This window comes from Pteronotus mesoamericanus, unplaced genomic scaffold, assembly GCF_021234165.1.
Source record: "Pteronotus mesoamericanus isolate MK-2021 breed Mesoamerican mustached bat unplaced genomic scaffold, CSHL_Meso_final contig_75, whole genome shotgun sequence".
NCBI classification, from domain to species: Eukaryota; Metazoa; Chordata; class Mammalia; order Chiroptera; family Mormoopidae; genus Pteronotus; species Pteronotus mesoamericanus.
The window spans coordinates 7,988,624-8,009,504 of NW_026555249.1; the positions used below are offsets into that span (position 1 = coordinate 7,988,624).

The 20,881-nt window shown below is 42.5% G+C and overlaps 1 protein-coding gene across 1 annotated transcript in view; it reads left to right on the forward strand.

Moving 5' to 3' along the window:
• The window catches only part of WDR70 (WD repeat domain 70), a 222,567-nt gene extending 203,701 nt beyond the window's left edge, over positions 1–18,866 (forward strand). Inside the window, exons 17-18 of the mRNA XM_054583951.1 lie at positions 940–1,102; positions 17,848–18,866. Coding sequence (XP_054439926.1) covers positions 940–1,102; positions 17,848–17,935 — 251 coding nt within the window. The 3' untranslated portion in view covers positions 17,936–18,866. The remainder of the gene's footprint in view (positions 1–939; positions 1,103–17,847) is intronic.
• The last annotated feature ends 2,015 nt before the right edge of the window (positions 18,867–20,881 follow it).

The following is a 20,881-nucleotide window of genomic DNA, read 5'->3' on the forward strand; positions in this document are numbered from 1 at the left end:
GTACCTAAACCGTTCTGCTCACTGTAAATAACCTCTCCCTCTTCTGAGCTTTCCCGCGTTGATTCATCTCTTCCTGAAGACCCCCTCCACCATCACAGCCTGAAGAGGTCTCTCCTGGTACCATTACTAGCCAAATAAATCCTTTGGCAATTAATTATTTCCTGCCTTGTTTGTCTCTTCATGTCTTCATTTATAAAATTAATCTTTTAGTGCTATTTGGCTTTTCAGGTGTTTTTTAAAAAATCTTCCTAAAAAGCCTTACATTTTTGAGTACCAGCCGTAGGGGAGAATAAAGCCCTGCTCTCCCAAAGCTGCCTGTCTGCAGGGGACTGCAGTGCCGTACAGTGATGCGGGTCAGTGTGTTCAGCTCATTCGTCTTCTCTCCAACAAGGTGCTTGGAAGATGGGAAGCCCCAAGATATGTTTGTTTAAAACTAAAATCGCATCTAACAAATATATTGGTTATTTTTTTTCATTGAACTTTAGATGGGCGGGCCTGAGGAATTTTTTTAAAGGTATATACATCGCAAACTACCCATAATTCTTTCTACATTGGCATCATTATGTAAGTTAAACAACAAAGACATAACGAAAATGTCCCTTTTGATTTAAAAATGTTACAGGGAAGTGGAGGTTTAGCGATTTCCTACTTTGGTGGTGGTGATCGTAAGTACGATCACTCAAGCACTCTTGAGGTTTGCGTGCTTCAGACAGGTCTGAAGAGCCCCCTGCACGCTCAAGATCTTGATTTTGCAGGGAATAACAAAAATCGGGTAGACCTGAGGCTCTGACCCCACTCTGTCATTCATTTAATGGGCTGCCTTGGAAACCAGCCCTGAGGGATGCTCAACCTCGTCAGATACGTAGAGTGAACACAGGGTATACTTACGTATTATCATGCTCATTATGTATCTGACTTGGGTGTTTTCCTCTGAAACAGGTCGGGGCGGCCGGGTTGGCACCCATGGGGGCACTCTGTCGTCATACATCGTGAAGAACATCGCCTTGGATAAGACCGATGACAGCAACCCCCGGGAGGCCATTCTGCGTCACGCCAAAGCCGCCGCAGACAACCCGTACTGGGTCTCTCCAGCGTACTCCAAGTAAGGAAGTGGCCCTTTAGAAGAGGACAGTGGTTAGGTTTAATGAATTGGGACGAACAGAACAATGGTTGCTTTGAGATTCTAACTTCTCCGTTTCTGTTTATTCTTGAGCATGAATGATAGGCCAGGTACCCATAGTCCTGAAACTTCTGCATTTGTTGTATCTTAACATTCTGCAATGGTGAATTTTCACACGAGGCTAGTTCCACCAGAGTTACAGCCTAGTGTGGACCCATTAATTATGTGAAGCCCATTCTGCCCATGATATTAAAAAAAAAACAAAACACCAGTGCCTATATGCATCGCCTTATTGAGGAGGGCTGAAAGCGAACACAGGGTGGGAGTGTGCAGGCCTGCTATTAAGTCTGGCTGTTTTTCCGTAGAGATGTGCACGTAAGTGGCCCTCACCCAGGCAGAGCAGAGCCTGCCCCTCCGGTTGCCTTAAATAGCCCGCCATGTAGTGGTTCTGAAAGCAGCTAAAGCAGCTACATCTGTGCTAAAGAAAAGTGCTATTGTAGAATCTGGGGCCTTTTAATTTTTTATTTTTAGATAATTCTGTACTTACAGAAAAGTTGCATAACAGCACAGAGTATATTCACATATACTCTTTACCCAACTTCCCCTAATGTTAACACCTTACATAACCATAGTACAATTAATTAGCAACAATACAAAGTTAACATTGATACAGTACTGTTAATAAAGCTGCAGGCCTTCCTTGATTTTCCTCCGTTTTTCCCCTGATATCCTTTCTCTGTTCTAGGATCCTGCCAGGGATCCCAAGTTGGGTTTAGTTGTTACTTCTTGGTCTCCTCCAGTCACCACAGTTCCTCAGTCTTTCTTGGCCTTCGTGACCGTGACACTTTCAGTGAACACTGCTCTGTTATTTTGTACACTTTCTCTCAGTTTGGGTTTGTCCAGCATTTTCTCGTGATTGGAATGAACTACGCGTTCTTGGCAAAATAACACGAGAGCAGTGCGTCCTTCCCAGCGTGTCGCATCGAGGGCTTCGTGCCTCCCTGTCTGCTGATGGGTGGTACTACCCTTGATCGTGTGGCTGAGGTGGTGCGGCTGCCATGTTTCTCCACCGTGAAGTTACTATCATCACATCGTGAATGGATAATTTCTGGGGGGTGTTATTTTGAGGCAGTGCGAATCCCGTCTCTCCCTAAACTTTGCTCTCTAATTTGGTCGTCCGTGGGTATGTTTGCCTGCAGCAGTTAGTACTGTGGCATTTGCCTAATGGTGACTTTCTGTTTCCCTCTTTTCTTCTGCATTTATTAATTGGAATTCTACTGCAAGGAAGAACTGTCCTTTCCACATTCATCTTTTCAAATATTTTTTTGTATCAGTATGGAATTTAAGATCATTATGGGTTAAAATCCAATACTATTATTATTAAATTTATTGCTTAATTGATCCAGCTTTGGCCAACAGAATCTCCTTCAGAATAGCTCCTGTCTTCCTACAACAAGTCCCCTTTTTTTTTTTTTTTTTTGAGCACTTCCTACCTTTCTGGCACCACAAAATGTTCCAGGCTCATCTTTGAGTTTCTCACCCCAGTCCTAGAACCAACCACTTCTCCAAGGAGCCCTGCTTCCTTTGGTTGGAGAATGATGTTTAGAACCCAAACAGTTGGTGCTAGATGTGCTCATTGCCACTGGAATGTCCTTGCTTCTAGGTCCTCTCAGCTGACAAGACTTGGAAATGCATGTATATACTATAACCTATGCATATACACATGTATATGTTTCTGTGTATAGCTATCTGTATTTGTTTTGTATTTTAAAACCGTGAGTGTGAACTGATGTCTCTAATTTCAATTCTACACCACAGGGTTCATTTACCTTTCCCCCTTTCCCCATCTGTAACTGCTTTCCCCAACAGTGAGACACGCAGATCTCATTACCTCCAATACACACACAGCAGTTTCAGAGTTGCCGGCCCTGCCATGAGAAGCAGCTTCCCGAACCCGAGCACAGCTTTTGTGTACCGCTCAGCTCGTTCTGTCCTTCTTAGCCGTGCAGCACCCAGTCAAGACACTGTTTTTCAAGGTTACTTAGTTTGGGTATTTTCTTCTTCACTCCTGTCCATGTGGTTATGTCATTCATTTGAAGTGCAGTCAGGCTCATTTGTCAGTGTTCTCATTGCTTTGTCGGGTTCCCCCCGCCATATTCTGTTATTTGGGGTGTGTATATAGGGTTTGCAAAACATTACTGTGATGCTGGCAGTCAGAACTGTGAGAGAGAGATGCTCCCTCCATCTTTATTCTGCTCCCCTGTTCCAATCCCCCTTCCCACTTACTTCAGTCCTTTTCCCACTCACCCCCTGTAGCTAGTCAGTCTCTTTAGTTTCTGGCTTAACTTTGTTATATTTCTTTTGCACAAATGAGCAGATATGTATTTTCTTATATCCCCCTTTTTCTTGCATGAAGGGTAGCATGGTGGAAATACTCTTTTAGGTTTTACTTTTTTTTTTTTTCACTTAGCAGTATGCCCTGTAAATCACTCTATGTCAGTTCATAGAGTTCATTCTCATGCTTTGTCATAGCTGCATAGTACTCCATTATATGGATGTACCATAGTTTATTCAACCCCTCTTATGTATAGGTATCCAAGTTATTCCCAATATTTTGCAATTACTAACAGTGCCTCAGTGAGTAAATTTGTGCGTGTACATTTTTATATCATTGGAAGTGTATTCCTTTTTTTTTGCTGATGTGTTTATGGTTTGCTAAAGCTTTCTCTTCCATTATAAGAAAGCTGGACCCTGATCACTTTTTAGAACATTAGTATGCTGGGAACAAACCCTTATGAACCAACTCAACTCACATGTTATACTGATATCAGTCCCCTGTCTGCTAATTATGATGAGCTACTTTGCATAAAAGAAAAACACATCATCTCAGCTTGGGTTCCTTAGAAGCAGACCCTGAGGTTAAAAGATTCTCACAAAGGCGATTTCTTAGCAAGCCTTCCAGAAAAACCAGCAGGGGCATGAGGAAGTGCGCCCTCCACCATGCCTGTTTGCAGTCTGCATTTCCCTGACGGTACAGAGGCAGCACCTGTGGACAGGCATGGGGTCGCATCCCAGCAGCCGGGAGGGCCACAGCCTGGCCGGCCAGCCCAGGAGCGTGGGCCGGCCTGCGTGCGCCAGCCTTCCTGTGCCTGGCCTTCCTGTGTGTGGAATCTGTGGCTGCGGAGACTGTACGGCTGCGTCGCGGGCAGTCAGGCAGGCTTACGGATCACACCTCTGCTGGCACTTCTGTTTTTAATGGGGTAGTGATGTTCTAGTAGAGATTTTTCATATTTTAAAAAACTTTTTTAGAAACATACCCAAAAATTAACTGAGGAAAGAAGCGTAAACAGAGCCATGGTTTAAGATTTGCTAAACATAGTAAGCATCATTTTGATAGAAAACTGCTCCAGATAGATGTGTATGTTTACACACTAAGTAAATCATTGAGGTGTCTCCACAGATATTGAAATAATACTGCCTGCTGGTTATTGACTGGTATGGTAATATATAATTCACAGAAAGACGGTGTCAAAGACCTAACTTACTACTGCAGAACACGAAACACTAAGAAGATACCTTCCAGCACCTGCTGGGTAGCAAGTTGTTGGTAGAGCCCAGGCCAGGAAGCCGGTCTTAGAATTTCCAGGTTATTGTTCTAACTTTTAACAACTAATTAGTTAGGTAAGGGATCAGGATTCAATTTAATATGTAATTTTCATGTAATACATTTCAAGAAATACACACAGTGGGGAAAAAAATCGAGCAATGCTGAAGGGCAGACAATGAAAAGTTCAGAGCCTCCCTTTCACTTTAACCCCCTGTGTCTTCCTTTGGCCACGCAGAGGCGCCCACCGTGGGCACGCACTTGTATTTGCTCCGAGAGAGAGGCCATGCAGAAACGAGCAGATACATGCTTTGGAACATTCATTATTTAAAAACACAGTATATAGTGTGTTTTACAAGCTGGTTTTTGTTTGTTGGTTGGTTTTTTTACTTTGTTTTTTACGTAGGAGATTGGACCAGATCCAACCATACGTGTCTGGTTCATTCTTTATACTTTCTTCGTATTTTCCATTGATGGATATAGTTTTCTAAGAAAGTCCCCTATTGAAAGACATTTGTATTATTTTCAGTCTTTTGCTTTCATAAACAGTGCTGAAATTAATGTCCTTGGATATACGTATTTGCCCATACATGCAAAACTTTAGAAACAGAATTGCCAAGTCAAAGGGTATTTGTATTTTAAATTCATATAGATAGTGCCCAATTTTTCCCCGAAGAGACTTTTTAGCCAACTTACCCAATGTATCGCTGCCCCCTCCCTCATCCTTGCTAAGAGGGTATCTATTTTTATCTTTGCCAATCTCACAGATGAAAACTTGTATTCTGTTGTAGTTACACTTACATGTTTACCTTTTTAAGCATTTTTTTCACGTATTAAAATCCTCTTTTTCTTGTGAACTTTCAATTCATGTCTTTTGCCCATTTGTCTGTTGGTTGACTGGTCTTGTTCTTACTGATTTATAAGAGTTCTTTATACTAAGGACCTTAACTCTTTGTATGTCATATAGTGAAAATATTTCTTAGTCATTTTCATTTTACTTTGTTTATGGCAGTTTTCCCATGTGAAAAAATATATATTTTAATGTAGTTAGTTTTAGAAATTTTTTCTCTCTTGGTTTGTGTTTTAGTTAGGAAGACCTCCACTATCTAAGATTATTCTTTTTAATTTTTTTTACCTTTTAACCCTCTTCACCCACTTCTTCCTTCCCCCACACCCCTCCTATGGAACCACCAATGTGTTCTCTGTATCTGTGATCTTGACTATTTATTTATTTGGCGGAGGGGTCCCACATATAGGAGATACCATACAGTATTTGTTTTTGTCTGACTTATTTCACTTTACAAGTTTACTTAAATCCTCTGTCTTTCTGTTTAATGCTGTTTTAAGAGTTAAATCTTTGCTTCACCTGGAGTTATTTTAGTGATGTAGGTATATTCATGTGCTATGGCCGATGCAACAGATTCCCACTAATGGTGGCTTAAAAAGCAAAAATTGATCATCTCACCACCGCCTGGAGCCAGGAGTCTGAAATTAAGGCGTGGGCCCGAGCTGCACCCCATCCAGAAGCTCTAGGGGAAACGCGCGCCTGCCTTGTGCAGCTCTGGAGGGTGGTCCTGCCTCCTGGGCTTACAGCCGCAACACTCTGCGCTCTGCGCAGTCTTCGTGTGGCCTCTTCCCTGTGGGTCTTGTCTTCTCTTTATAGGGCACCTATGATGTCATTTAGGGTCTGCCTAGGATTACCCAGAATCATTCCCTCAGTTTAAGATCGTTCATCACACGTGCAAAGACCTTTGTTCCAAGTCAGGCGACAGTCACAGACTGCAGGGATTTAAGGCGGACGCTGCTGCGGAAGGGGTCTTTTCAGCTGACCACAATAGAGCGCCTCTTTACTTTTTTCTAATTGGTTAGCCAATTGTTGCAGTAAATTTTAATTGAATAATTTAGTTTTACTCATTGAATTAAGATGACTCCTTTATTATGCATGTTGGACTTACGTATGAATTTTAGCTAATTCCTGGGCTCCCTGTTTTGTTCTGCGGGTCTATTCAAGTATCAGTACCAAACAGTTTTCAGGATTGCAGGGCTGCCTCTTGTCAGTTTTCTTCTTATCAGAATTTTTCTGTATATTCTTGCAGGGTTCCATGACTTTACTCTTCATTATACGAGGGGGAACCAAAAATACCGGAATTTATTTCTACAAAATTGTGAATTTATTTTTCCATGTTGAAACTTCAGTCACCTTCAAAGTACTCTCCATTTGATGTAATACACCTATCCAGATGTTTTTCACACTGCTCAAAGCGGTTTTTAAACTCATTGATTTTGATGTCTGTTAGAGCTTCTGCCATTTTTTTTATTTCACCTCTTCCATATCGTCATGCCGTTTTTTGGTCAGAAACTGCCAAACACTCAGCGTGATGTGGGCAGGCGCAGTCGTAAATCACCCATCATGAAATAGGCATCTGCATCGAAAGATTCTTCAAAAAAAATTCACTGAAGCAGAACACTGCCTCTCACAATGCCAGCTGGTACACTGACAGCTGGGTTCCCAGAGGACTCACCCAGTGGGGTGAGCCTGTACTGTAAGGGGCCTGCTTTCCTGAAGATAATTCCAGTTTTTGGGGGGTCTCCCCTCATATAGTAACCCTCTGCTCCCCCCCAAAAATATTCTTGGTGCGATTTTTATTGGAACCGAGTTTTATATATATAAATAAATTTAGATAGAGTTTTATAATTTGTAAAATTCTTAAGGGTAGGATCTATCCTTCTGCTGAATTTATAACTTCTTTGTGTATGGAAATGCTATGGGATATATAAATATATATACATACTTAATTTATATATGTGTTTGTTTTATATCCAACCTATTTACTGCTTTCTAATTGTATTAAATATTTTTTTTACTCCATTTTCTTGGGGTTCCTAGGCATAAACCTATATCATATGCAAGTAATGAGAAGTTTCCCTCCTCCTGTCCACAGTTTATGCCTACTGTCCTTCCCTTGTCTCACTGCACTGACTAGATGGCCGCAACTGACGCAGCATCGGCAACAGCGCGCACCTCCTCACCTGGAGCTTTAACGGGAGTGATTCTGTTAGGTTAAAACATGCAGTCGCCCTTTTTGTTGGTGGAAAAAAGTCCAATAGCAGTTTTGTTTTTTTGTTGTTATTAAATGTTATTTATTAATGTACCAAAAAAATGCATTAGTTTTCTCAGAGTGAATGTTAAACCGATGACAGTGGGTAAATTAAGCCTAATAGTAAGACAGGGACCACACAGTGAATGGGCTGCATTCCAGAAACAGGTTTTAAATAATCACAGCCAACAGGTGTGCGTATTCCGTGCCCTGCATTTCTGTTACTCAACGCTGTCCCTTTCTGCTTTTATTTTTAATATTTCCGTTTTTCTTGCTTGTCTTTAAGATATTACCCATTTCCATTTTTTAGATTTTTTAGGTTAATTTATTACATTTCTCTTTTTTTCTAATTACTATTTATAGCTGCAGCATCATTTCAAGCACTTTGTTTCAGTTAATTTAGAGGTCCTGAGGGAGTTTAAATATGTTTGTTTGTTTATTTAATTGATTATGCGATTGCAGTTGTCCCTTTTTTTCCTCCCTTTTATTTGCCGCCACCCTGCACCCCCCTCCCACCAGCATCCCTCACTCCCTTAGTTCATGTCCACGGGCCACACATGTAAGTTCTTTGGCTTCTCCATTCCCTATACTATTCTTAACTGTCCCCTGTCTATTTTGTACCTACTATTTATGCTTCTTATTTCCTGTACCTTTTCCCCCATTCTCCCCGCTCCACCTCCCCTCTGATTTCCATTTCTGTGCTTCTGTTCCTGTTCTAGTTGTTTGTTTAGTTTGTTTTCTTTTTGTTTTTGTTTAGGTTCATTTGTTGATAGTTGTGAGTTTGTTGTCATTTTACTGTTCATAGTTTTTGGATCTTCTTCTTTTTCTTAGATAAGTCCCTTTAACATTTCATATAATAAGGGCTTGGTGATGATGAACGCCTTTAACTTGACCTTACCTGGGAAGCACTTTATCTGCCTTTCCATTCTAGATGATAGCTTTGCTGGATAGAGTAATCTTGGATGTAGATCCTTGCCTTTCATGAACTTAAATACTTCTTTCCAGCCCTTTCTTGCCTGTAAGGTTTCTTTTGAGAAATCAGCTGATAGTCTTATGGGAACTCCTTTGTAGTTAACTATCTCCTTTTTTCTTCCTGCTTTTAAGATTCTCTCCTCATTTTTAATCTTGGGTAACATAATTATGATGTGCCTTGGTGTGTGCTTCCTTGGGTCCAACTTCTTTGGGACTCTCTGAGCTTCCTGCACTTCCTGGAAGTCTATTTCCTTCACCAAATTGGGGAGGTTCTCCTTCTTTATTTTTTCAAATAAGTTTTCAATTTCTTGCTCTTCCTCTTCTCCCTCTGGCACCCCTATGATTTGGATGTTGGAATGTTTAAACTTGTCCCAGAGGTTCCTAAGCCTCTCCTCATTTTTTTGAATGCTTGTTTCTTCATTCTGTTCTGGTTGAATGTTTATCTCTTCCTTCTGCTCCCAATCATTGATTCAAGTCCCGGTTTCCTTTCCTTTCCTTTTGGTTCCCTGTATATTTTTCTTTATCTCACTTTGCATAGTCTTCACTTTTTCCTTCATTTTCCAACCGTACTCAGCCATTTCTGTGAGCATCCAGATTACCAGTCCATCTGATAGGTTGATTATCTCTTCATTGCTTAGTTCTATTTTTGGAGCTTTGACCTCTTCTTTCATTTGGGCCATATTTCTTTGTGTCAGTGCACCTGTTACATTGGGAGGGGCCGAGCCTTAGGTATTGCCAGGTGGGGCAACCCAGGTCTCTGTGTTGTGACACTGTGTTGGGGGGAGGGTCCAAGAGGGAACAAGCCTCTCGCTTCACTCTCTGCCGGCTTTTAGTCACTTCCCCTGCTACCCACAAGTAAAGTGGGCCCTTCTGGTGCTGATTCCCAGGTGGGTGGGTTTGTGTACATTCTAGGACCCTGTGGGTCTTTCCAAAGGACTGTCCTGTGAGGCTTGGAGTTTTTCCCACCACTGCAACCCAACAGGTTTTTACAGCCAGAGGTGTTGAGGCTTTCTTTTCCTGCACTGGAACCCTGGGTTGTGTGGTCTGTCTTGCTCTCCATCTGTTCCCCCCGGTTTATCTGCACACAAATGTGGGACCACCCAGTCCACCAGCCGCCACCTTACCACATGTCCTCTCCATCCCGGCTGCCCATCTCTGCCCTTCCTACTGGTCTGAGTGAATGTTTCTTCTTTAACTCCTTGGTTGTTGGACCTCCATACAGTTCAATTTTCTGGCAGTTCTGGTTATTTTTTGTTTTTAAATTTGTTGTTGTCCTTTTGGTTGTACGAGGAGACAAAGTGTATCTGCCTACACCTCCATCTTGGCCAGAACCAATAGCAATTTCATTTTACTCAATTTAATGGAATTTTCCTGTAAAGAATGATAACTTTTAAAAGAGACACATACAAGATATTAAGGAAGAATCAATGTTTTTATTTATCTATTCTGTAAAGAGTTATTGAACACCTACTATATGTCAGGTACTATTCCAGATTGGAGGGCTATAGCAGTGTTTGAGGAGCTTATATTCCAGTAGACTGAGGGAGATAGTGAATAAATCCATAAGTGTTAGATGCTAGCAAGTACAAAGAAGAAAACTAAATTGGGGGGGCAGGGTATAGAGTCACCAGGGAGAGGAAGGGGTGCTATTTTTAGATAGGGTGATCAGGTAGAGCCTCTGCTAAAGTAATCTTTAACCTGAAGGAAATGAGGGAGTGAGCCATGCAGATATCCAAGGGAAGGACGTCCCATGCCAAAAAAGCGCCACGCAAAGACCGGAGGCATGTTCATTGGAAGTCCTTTATTGAATTCCTTCATCGTATCTTTTTGGAATTGATCATATGATTTTTCTGCTTTGATCAATGAAAACTATGCATTATATTACTGAGTTTCCTAATGTTGAATCTTCCTTGCATCTTTGTATGATCCTCGCAAGGTTCTGGCTTTTGATTGTTTTGAATACCATTAGATCTACTTTGTAAGGGTTTGATAGAATTTACCTATGAAACTGTCCAAGCCTGGTGCTTTTGTGGAGGGGAAGGTGAGTAGTAATTTCTTAATTTCTTTCTTTTCCATCCGCTCATGGGGAGTAGTCTGTTTGGATTTTCTGACTCTTCTGAATCTGCTCGGTAATTAACATTTTCTTAGAAAATCATTCATCCAGATTATCAACTAACTTTAAATAGAATTAGTTGAAGTGGACATTGTTTTTGTTCATTATTGACCATTACCAAGTGGTATTTTCCTACATTGTAGGCAATTTAGTTGTATCTACAATGGAATAATATGCCACTTAATACTGGTAGTTGCTTTGCAAAGTGGGTAGAGCAGGTATTGGCACATCCTCACCTTACAAGTGAGGACTCTGAAGCTTATACACTGCAGTTAACAATGAATTGTGAATGGAACTGGACTCCATTTCTTCTGATACCTACTCTGTTGAACTTCTCAGAGGACTGTGATCTCTCCTCAGCTGCACCTTTCTGCTGCTGCATTTCGCTCCCCTCTCTTTCCTTCCACCCAATTTTGTCACCTTACATTTATTGCATACTAAGTTCATGGCACTGTCCGTCTGTGGCATGTAATTTGTTAGCCAGAACTGCAACGCCACTTCTCCAGTGTTCACCTGCTGGGGTATACGGTTTACTGCCAAGTGGCAAAGTGTTTGAAGGGAAGCTAATATTTAAAAGGATCCTTTCATAAAGGTCACTGTAATTGAGAATGTGTGTCTGGTTGTTTTTCTTCGCTGCAATTGACTTCTGTCAGTGATGAAATGAAGATTTACTGCATCTTACTTTATCACAGAAAAGCACAATTAGATCATACACAAATCTCCCTGCTTGGGCACGCCGCGCGCTCACCTTTGTTCTCCGGCGCTGATAGCAGAGTCGTCGAGCGCTTCCCATTTACCGCCTGCATGTTCTGGTTCCAGCTCTGGCACTGGCAGTGTAACAGCCATGGAAGTTTTGAGACACAGCAGGATCACAGGGGACTGTTGTTGAGTCGCACACGGGCAGATCCGATTACAGTTTCTAGTTAAAAGATGGTGCTGGAGGGAGGGGAAAGGAGCGGGCTGGGGAGCGGGCAGGATATAGATGCAGAATGCTATTAGCTTACCCACCAGACAGGGAGAGATGTGTGTGGGAGCCTGGACCCCAGCCACGGCCTGACAGCCTGACAGCTCTGTCAGCCACGGGCACTTTTCTGCCAGAGAAACTGCCGTGAATGCTGGTTCAGTCCATTCAGTGTCCAGCGTGCATGTTTTGTCTGTTACAGGATATGTGGATGTGTGTGTGCTAAAGGATGCGCTTAAAGTCATGTTGGGTTAGCAGGCCATATTGGAATGAGTCACCCTTTGAGGGAGGAAAGGTTTATTTGTGTCAGCAAGAGACATAAACCCACAGGGAAGAATACAGCTTTTTTCCTGAGTTGTATTTAGGTGCTGATCATCGCCGACCACCATATTTCTACGTGAAGGCCAGTGTCTCTCCAGGTGGTTTGGGGGCCCACCTGGGCCAGCGCCGAGGGTGGCAGTGGGAAGGTTAAAACACAGATTTCTGGGCCTTGGCCCAGACCTGCTCGGTCAGCCGGTGACGTTGGGGCTGGGAATTTGCATCTGAAGAAGTTTCCCCAGGTGATTATTTAATACACGGAAGTCTGGTCATAATACAAAAGTAATTATTTAAAATAGACCACAAATGATTTGCCCTTTAGAAAATTCAAATGTTTATAATAGATCACTTTGATTATAGATTCATACTGAAGACAAATGGCATAATAAAACTATTTTCCTTAGGATTTAAAAATAAAGCAAATGACTATATTTAATATACAAATTATTTTATTGAATATGTTCTAAGTACAACTTTTTAAAGATAAATTATTATATGGAGTAAGGAACACCTAATAGCCAAAGCAAGGTATATAATAATAGTTCCACTTTCATATACTTACACTTTGCCAGGCTTGTTTATAAATGTCATGTTATTCATTTAATCCTCACCGCAGTGCTATGAGGTGCTGTTATTGTCCCCCTCGTACAGATGAGGAAATAGAGGCTTATAACTTGACCAAAGCTACAAAGGTTGCAGGTGGCAGAATTGGAATTTGAACACAGTAGTCTGGCTTCACTGTCAGACATCCGCTTTTGACCACCCCAGCGCACTGCCCCCTGTCACCAAGCAACTGGTGGTCCTCGCTGGAAGGGCTGAGTAACGGTGAGGCTGAGGAGGTTACTGAGTGAGCCAGCATGGCCACGCAAGCGGGGGTCCGCGCTTCAGTCGCTGCTCAGAGATTCGCTTCCCTTCCCTGAGACCATCTCCCGTCCATGAAGAAAGAGCGCAGGGCCACCGTGGTACTGCCCCGCATTCGTTCGCGCTTTTGGATGGCAGTTGCGGCGCACACAGTTGCACATCTTGTGAACGTGAGCTTAGGGAGGGCACTGGTAATGCCTGGGCTGTCTCAGGCCTGCGTGCTCGCCAAGATTTAATCATTCTAACTTACCTGCTTTGTGATGAGGTAGCTAGCGAATGGTGATGTTAGAGGGTTCTTTTGTTTTTCTTTTCTTTTCTGTTTCCAGTTTGCACGGGTTTCACATGTGGCCCTTTCTCCCCCCGACCCTGTCTTTGTGCTCCGCACACACCATTGTGAGTTAGTGTGCCCGACTTAATGAGTCTCCGATATGTTTATCTAGGTTCCAAAATATTGTCGTCTGTTTCCTGAAGAAAATAAAACTTTCTTTATCTAGAAACATCTTGTTACCTCTCGTCTTCCTATGTGTCCCTAATAAGTTGTTTAAAAAATTATCTTTGATTAGCTCTTCATCAGAAAGAAGGGACCATTTCATGAGGAATCTTTTGGTCAAACTCTTTATTTAGTCTTAATAATTCTGCAATTGTGATGACTGGGTCAGAGTTCATCGGGACTGTATTCATCTAACAGGGTTAGCAAGTGTGTCAGATTGTCGAGTCATGGCTATAATTGGCTTTGGCTTTGAGGTTCTCCTTCATAATAAACAATGGGCCCTGAGCCAAAAAAGCGTGTGGTTTATACTCACACACTGATGACTAAATGTTACAAGCGATTTCCCCTCATACTCATTTTATTCCCCTGGAGCTCACTTTATGGTTTTTGAATGAATCACGTCAGAAGAATATCTGTAATTACAAAGAATTTGACCTGCGGACCTTTCCTTGCGGCTGAAAACATCATGAGACCTCAGCCCAACCCGGGCGCTGCCGGAGAGGAGCGTGCCGCCTGGGTGAGAGTGGCCGGAGGGAAAGCGCCGCCCTGCGCCCGCGGGAGTCTCCCGCGCACACGGTGCGCCCCCAAAGCGCGCCGTCAGACGGGTGCAGGGGAAATCTTTGTTCATCGCTGGCTATTCCACACGAAGTTCCTTTGGCCGGAAGCACTGAAGGTGGGACTCAGTTTCTTTTGGGCACCTGTCACTTTTCTGTAGCCCACAGTTGCTGGCCAAGTCTCACTTTGTACAAACAACGTTGAGAATTGAGAATTCACTTTTTATGATGTTGCAAGGGGCAGTTAATGAGCACAAAGTATCAGATAATCATAATTTATAAATTTGAGAAAGACATTTGCTTAAGCTTTTATATTTGCATCATGAAACAATATTAGCAAATGCAGAGTTTACTGAGGCTAAAGCAAAATTAAAAACCCTTTAGCCCTCCTCTGATTCATTTATTTAATGGTTAGCCTCTAGAATGATGTTGGTATCTAATCTGCTTTTCTTTTCTTGTAACTCTAATAAACAAGTTGACGCACATAGTCAAGTGAAAAATGTCTTCTACTCACCAAGTGAGTTAATCAGACTGGAAAACACAAGTTTCACATCAGCCTTCTGTAGTAACTGTTTTAGTTTCCAGTTACTGTTTAGAATAACGGGTAAGTAAGGGCCATAGCCAGTGATAAAATCAATAGTCTAGATGAAGCTGATTTCAGTAAGGTGGGTCCTGGCTGGTTCTCGTTGAGGCTCGCCTGACCCCCCTTAGCCTGTTGAGCACCCACAGTGATTATACCTTTGGTTGAAGGAAACGTTCCCTTTCTTTTCTTTTTCTTCAAGTTGGTCTCTTTATTGGCTTTTGTTTTGGGTAATTGAGATAAATCTGCCATGTGGCAGTAAGCTTGGGTTAATGACTACCTGTCTCTTGAGAAAGGAGATACAGAATTCTGGAGGAACTGATTAAATAGAACAAGTGGGTAATGGAAATGCCATCTTAAAGTGGTAGGATACATTTCCCCTATGCTTTCTTCTTATAATTTTATAGTGTTTGCTCTTTGGTTTAGGTCTTTAATCCATTTTGAGGTAATTATTGTATCTGGCATAAAGTAAGGGTCCAGTGTTTTCCCTCATTTTATATGGATGTATAATTTTGCCAACACCATGTATTGAAAGGAGCCTTGTTCCTACACTCAGTCTTTCCCTACTTGACCAACAAAAGAAAAGAACAGGTGGTAAACAAGCACTGCTGGGAAGATTTGAGCCCTGGTTTATGCCTTGATTTGGGCAGTCTGGGGAAGGGGAGCATTGTTATGTGAAAACTAAGTGTCATGATCTGACGTCACACGCACATAATATGGCTCTTTTGCTGACAACAACATCGTTATTAGTTCAAAAGTGGAATTTAAAATAAATTCTGTGGAGTTTCACAAGGAGAACCATTCCACCCTCCAAACAAGTTGATATCCCTGAAGTTAAAATAGCTGGAGAGGCAACGGAAACTCTGTGGTCTAAAAATATAAAGTGAAGCCCTGGCCAGGTAGCTCAGTTGGTTAGAGCATCATCCCAATAAGCCAAGGTTGTGGGTTCAATCCCTGGTAAGGACACATACAGAATCAGCTAATGAATGCATAAATGAGTAGAACAACAAATCAATGTTTCTATTTCTCTCTCTCAAATTAATAAAAGTTTCAAAAAAGAGAGAGCAAGGTAGAAGCCACGAAAATCTTTAAAAAAATAAAAATAAATAAAGATAGAAAGTGACAGTGTAAGTGACCGTGATATAAAAATTTACTCAGTGAGGTTTGCTGAGTTCAGTGCTAGAGAGGGAAGAAAGGTATCTCCTTTGAAAAAGTAATCTTTTCCCTTTGTGTTGGTTGCTAGGAAATTCAGTGCTAAGTTTTGTGCTCAGTTCCATACCCTTTCATTCCTTGGTTGTTGACCTTCCACTCGCTGGTCTTGTTTTGTTTTTCCTTATAAGTCAGTTTTATTGCGGTATAATTTACCCACAATAAAGCACAAAAAGCACTCATTTCAAGTCTTGACAAATGTATATATCAGTGTAATCACCCCTTCAATCAAGGTGACAGAATATTTCCATCCCCCCAAACATCCCCCCTTGCCTCTTTGTGGTCGTTACTCCTCTTCTGCCCCTTGTTGAATCTGGGCCCTTCTGTGCTAGCCACTAATCTGCTAAAAATCCTTTTGGAAGTAGGTGGAATAGAAAAGAGTAACTACTTAAATTAAATAACCTTCTTAAGCTCTAGGTTTCCTTCTTTTGATCTGTAGTTTGTTTTCTTCTTTTCGTAGCCAAAAAAGCAGGATCACAAGTCTCATTACAACTAAAATTGATGAGCGTTTTCAGATCTCTTTAGATATCGTATGAAGCATTGCCAGATTCCTTTAGAAGACCATATTCTTTTTATTTTGCTCTTAAACATCTAATTCCAAGGATTTTTTAAACCAGACAAGTTTATTCCTGTAGGAGTTTGCCCGCGCCTACGCCGTCACTGCCACTGCCGGAAGGTGGCACACGACAGAAGGGGCCCCAGTTGCATGTTGGAAAGCCAGGGGTCCTGCTTTCCAGTAACTCAGCACCGTGACCTAACAAAGTCTGCAGCTGCTTGTGGAAGTGTTAGAGCTACAGCTTGTTTGTAGATGCCATATCAGTGTCTGGAAGTGGCAACAAGAAGTTTAAGCAACTGGATCGTGTATGGGGACAGCATGGGCTCTCTCAGGCCACGTGTGGGGTGACCGGAGAGACGGGAATCACGACCAGTTGACGCCCGAGGAAATGTGGCGCTTGCGGTCACCACAGCATCGGCCTGAGGCACGGGCTGTGCTTCTCCCCCAGGGTCGCAAAGGGACAGCAAGACCTAATGCAACGTTCGTTTTAGGCCTGTTTCCACTGGCCAGATAAAAAGAGTTACTGCCATTGGTGTCGTATGTCCCATGCTGGAATTACATCGATACAATGAGTTGAACTCTAAATGAAGATTTAAGCTAAAGTATACCACCTTCAGATACAATGCTTTAATGTTTCCTTCTGATGTGGTAGAGCTGTTTGGAAAGGGAAATCAGCAGTCACGTGACCAAAACGTGCACAAGCAACCTTTTTAAGGAATTACTTCCTGTGTGAACAGCGTAAAGAGGCATGTCAGCGAACAGGGTGTTTGCACAGGCAGCCAGTGCCCGTGCGCGGCCCGCTCCAGCGGCGGTGCTCAGTGGTGCCCCCGCAGGCCGGGCCTTTCCACGCAGCACGCTGAGCGTCAGGGGAATGGCCCTCTGATTGTCTTGTTTTGGTTTTGCTGGCAGGGCTCAAATGGTGGTTGTTGTTTTAAACTCATTCGATGAAATAACTATTAACTCAGTCTCCCATTCATGAGTACCGTAATCACCTACATTTGGATGGCTTGAGTCCAGGGACAACCCAGAGAGCTATAAATAAAGAGCGTATGCATTCTTGCTTGGTGATTGTAAGTTGCCCTCCCAGATGATTAGCTTGAGCTTGAAGTGGAGAGTGGTTACTGCCACGCAAGGAGCCACCGACTTTGATGCGCTTCCGTTTTCTTCAAGGGAAGGATAGCATCCATAGTCTGCCACAGAGGGAAACCCTTGAAGAGACTCTTTGGCTCTCTTCTTGAACATTGTAAATTTTCAATTTCCTTTTCATTGCCAGAAATTTAATGATTGATACTTAATAATTGAAATGTAATTGACTCCCCAAATGTGCTTCCTCGTGATGAAAACTAGCAAAGTCTGATCTAATAAACATTTGCCAACTACATTTTTCCTCTTCTCTTTAACTTTCTTTTAGGACTCAGCCCAAAACCATGTTTGCACAAGTTGAATCTGATGATGAGGAAGCAAAGAATGAGCCAGAGTGGAAAAAACGTAAAATTTGAAGAATCTCATATGAGAGCTGTTTGCATGATGGAGAGGGATATTGGACAGTTTGGGTTTTTTTAATGAAATGAAAAATGCATTTTTATGAACAGATTTTGTCTTTTGCCTTATTGAACTGTTCAAAATATTGGTAGCTACCCTTCCCTAAAATTATGCTTACATTTTCTTATCTACAACTATTAAACTGTATTACAAGTAAATAAGAAACAGATTCTTAGCCTATTACCACGTACTTCAGATATTTGGAAACTTTATTCAACAATTGCTGGTCTTGTGCAGATTCTCCTAACCTTCGGGAAGGGAATGTACATTGAGATGCACATCTGTCTTGAGCAATTCTCGGAACGGAGTATGGAAATAGACATCAAAAAGTTTCACATTTCTGTGTAATATCACAACAGTTGTTTACATGACTGTAAATAATTAGGCTGAGTTCAAACTAAAAACATTGCCATACGAGGAAAGAATGTGTGTGTCTGATGATCCTTCAACAGCAGAATACAGTGGTTCGGGGTTAAGAAGCAGGCTTTGAAGTCAGACTGAGGTGGGTTCAAATCCAGCCCCTGCTCTTACTGCCTGGCTCACCTCAGGAGAGTTGTTCAAATTTCTCTCTTCTAGACTCAGATGATAATCGTACTGCCCTTGTACATTTTTCAAAAGGACTAGATGAGACACTCCTTGTAGAGTGTTTGATATAGTATCTGGCACACAGGAAGTCTACACTCAATATTTGCTCTTTTAAAATAGAACTAATGATATCTACTTTGCCTAATTGTTATCAGTATTTGGTGTAGAAAGGCTTTGTAAATGTAAGAACTATGTTGTAAGTAGAAGACTTGAAGAATCATTCTGAAAGATACTTGTGCTTTTGTGACTAGGAAACTAAAACAAAAGCTGGCAGTTTGTCCAAAGTAATAATGAGTCAATAGAATAAAATCCTGTGGACTGATTCCACATAGACATGGGGTAGTTTTTGCATGTCCTGTAATTCTTGCTAGACAATTACAGTTTGTTCGTACTCTTGCCTTCCGCCTTCCTGCTCTCATGTGTCCTAATGAATTAAATAATTATAAAGGTGAGTAAGGATTCAAAATAAATGTCGGAAAGCTCCTGGTTCCACAGGCTTTGCAGACCACCCCATCCCCCCAAATCTTTTTTAACAATCGCCTCCCACTCACACAGCTCTTACCAGGCAGTTCCTGGTGGTACGAGCACCCTTTCAGGATAAGCTGCAAAACTTTCGTTCTTGTCCCCTGCTCCGTCCTTTCCCTCCCAGCCCCAGTTCTTCCCAGCCCCTTCCCCAGTCACTTAGCTCTTAGGTAATAGGTAACAAGAGGAAGAACTAACCTTTGCTGAGTACCTACTAGCTTATGACTACTAGTCTAAGGTCTTTACCTGCATTAGCTCATTTAATTCTCAGAAAAACCCCATGAGTAGGTGAAAATGTTGAACCCATTTTAGAGGCAAGACAAAAAGAGTTTGAAGATAGCAAATAATTTGCATGAGATTACATTCGCAAGGGCTGTATGAAGACGTCCAAGATCCCTAAACATCAGTTAACTGTCCCAAGTTTCCTATTCCTGTTGAATTACCTTCATCCAAAATCAATTACAGGCCAATATTTAGTTCCAGCTGTTTAGGATTTGTAAATTTATTGCTTCTTGGATAAAATTTACTGAAAGCATTTCATATTTTTTTCCCGTCTTAATATAAACATTGCACCATATGGAAGCATTCGCCTTGCACAGCCAGAAGTTGCAGACGGTTGGAGGGAGGAATAGAAACTTGATCATAGCGGTGTTGGCGGAGTCTGCTATGATGTAAGGAGAGAGAAAGGCACATTTAGCACGAAGACGATTTTCTCATTGTTACCCACAACACAAGTGGCCCTTCTCAAGCTTGACATGATCTATCTCACTCTAGAGAGTTTCATAAAAAATCCTTTTTTTCCACACAAGATTGGCGAAACACCCATAAGTGTTCCAGTCTTGATTTTGGTGAGGGAGGACCTTAGGCCAGGACTGGACAAGTGGTGGCGTTCCCTGGGCCCACAGTCCCATCACCAGGACAGATGTCTCCGTCGCCCTCCCCCTCCCCCTGCCCTCAGGCCTCACGACCTTACCCCACGAGTTCCTGTACTTCCCCTCTTGGTTGACCACGTTCCTGTTGGCTCAAACAAGGAACCTGGAAGTCATCACAGTGACTCCTCCATTACCCCCACGCCCCTCTGAATCCTTGGCCGATCTCTATCTGTGCTCTCTTCTGAATCTTTTATTTCTGGCCTTCCTCTCTTTCCCTGCGGCCCCTGCTGGCACTGAGACCCTCTTCTGTCCCTCCCCAGGGCCTCTCGGTGCCTCCCTCCCAGCGGCTCGGTTTCTCACGCGGCCCTCTTCCGAGGCGTCTCGTTCTGCTGTCAGAGTGAGCGCTCTGAAACCCAGCCCTGTCGTTTCAGTCCCCTGCTTAGAGCCTTCCAGAGGCCCCCCCGCCCCCCGTGTCAGTAGTTCTAACCTTCCCCCCCTCCCCCAGGGCACTTAGGACGCTCAAGATCTGGCTTCTCCGGTCTTTGTTGCTTTAACTCCTGCTGACCTTAGGTCCAGCCACATTGAACCCAAAAAGCGCCATATTCTTTGCCACCTGAATGCCTTTGAACATATTGTCCCCTCTTCCTTCCTTGTCTGGTTTTTCTTTTTTTAAATACGGAGATCAATTCACCTTTTCTTATCAGCCTTCCATGACCCTCCTGGCAGACAGCTGAGTGGTCCTCCTGTGCCCCCGCAGTTCCTTACCTGTCTCTCCACTGTAGCCTTCTCTTGTGTTGTGTTGCATTGTATGTGTATACATGTGCATGGCTTGTGGGACACAGACTGTAAGGACTAAAGCACGTTGGGTCTGTGAATATTCAGTGAAGTTTTTAATGAATGAGAGGAGCCAGATTGTACTCACAT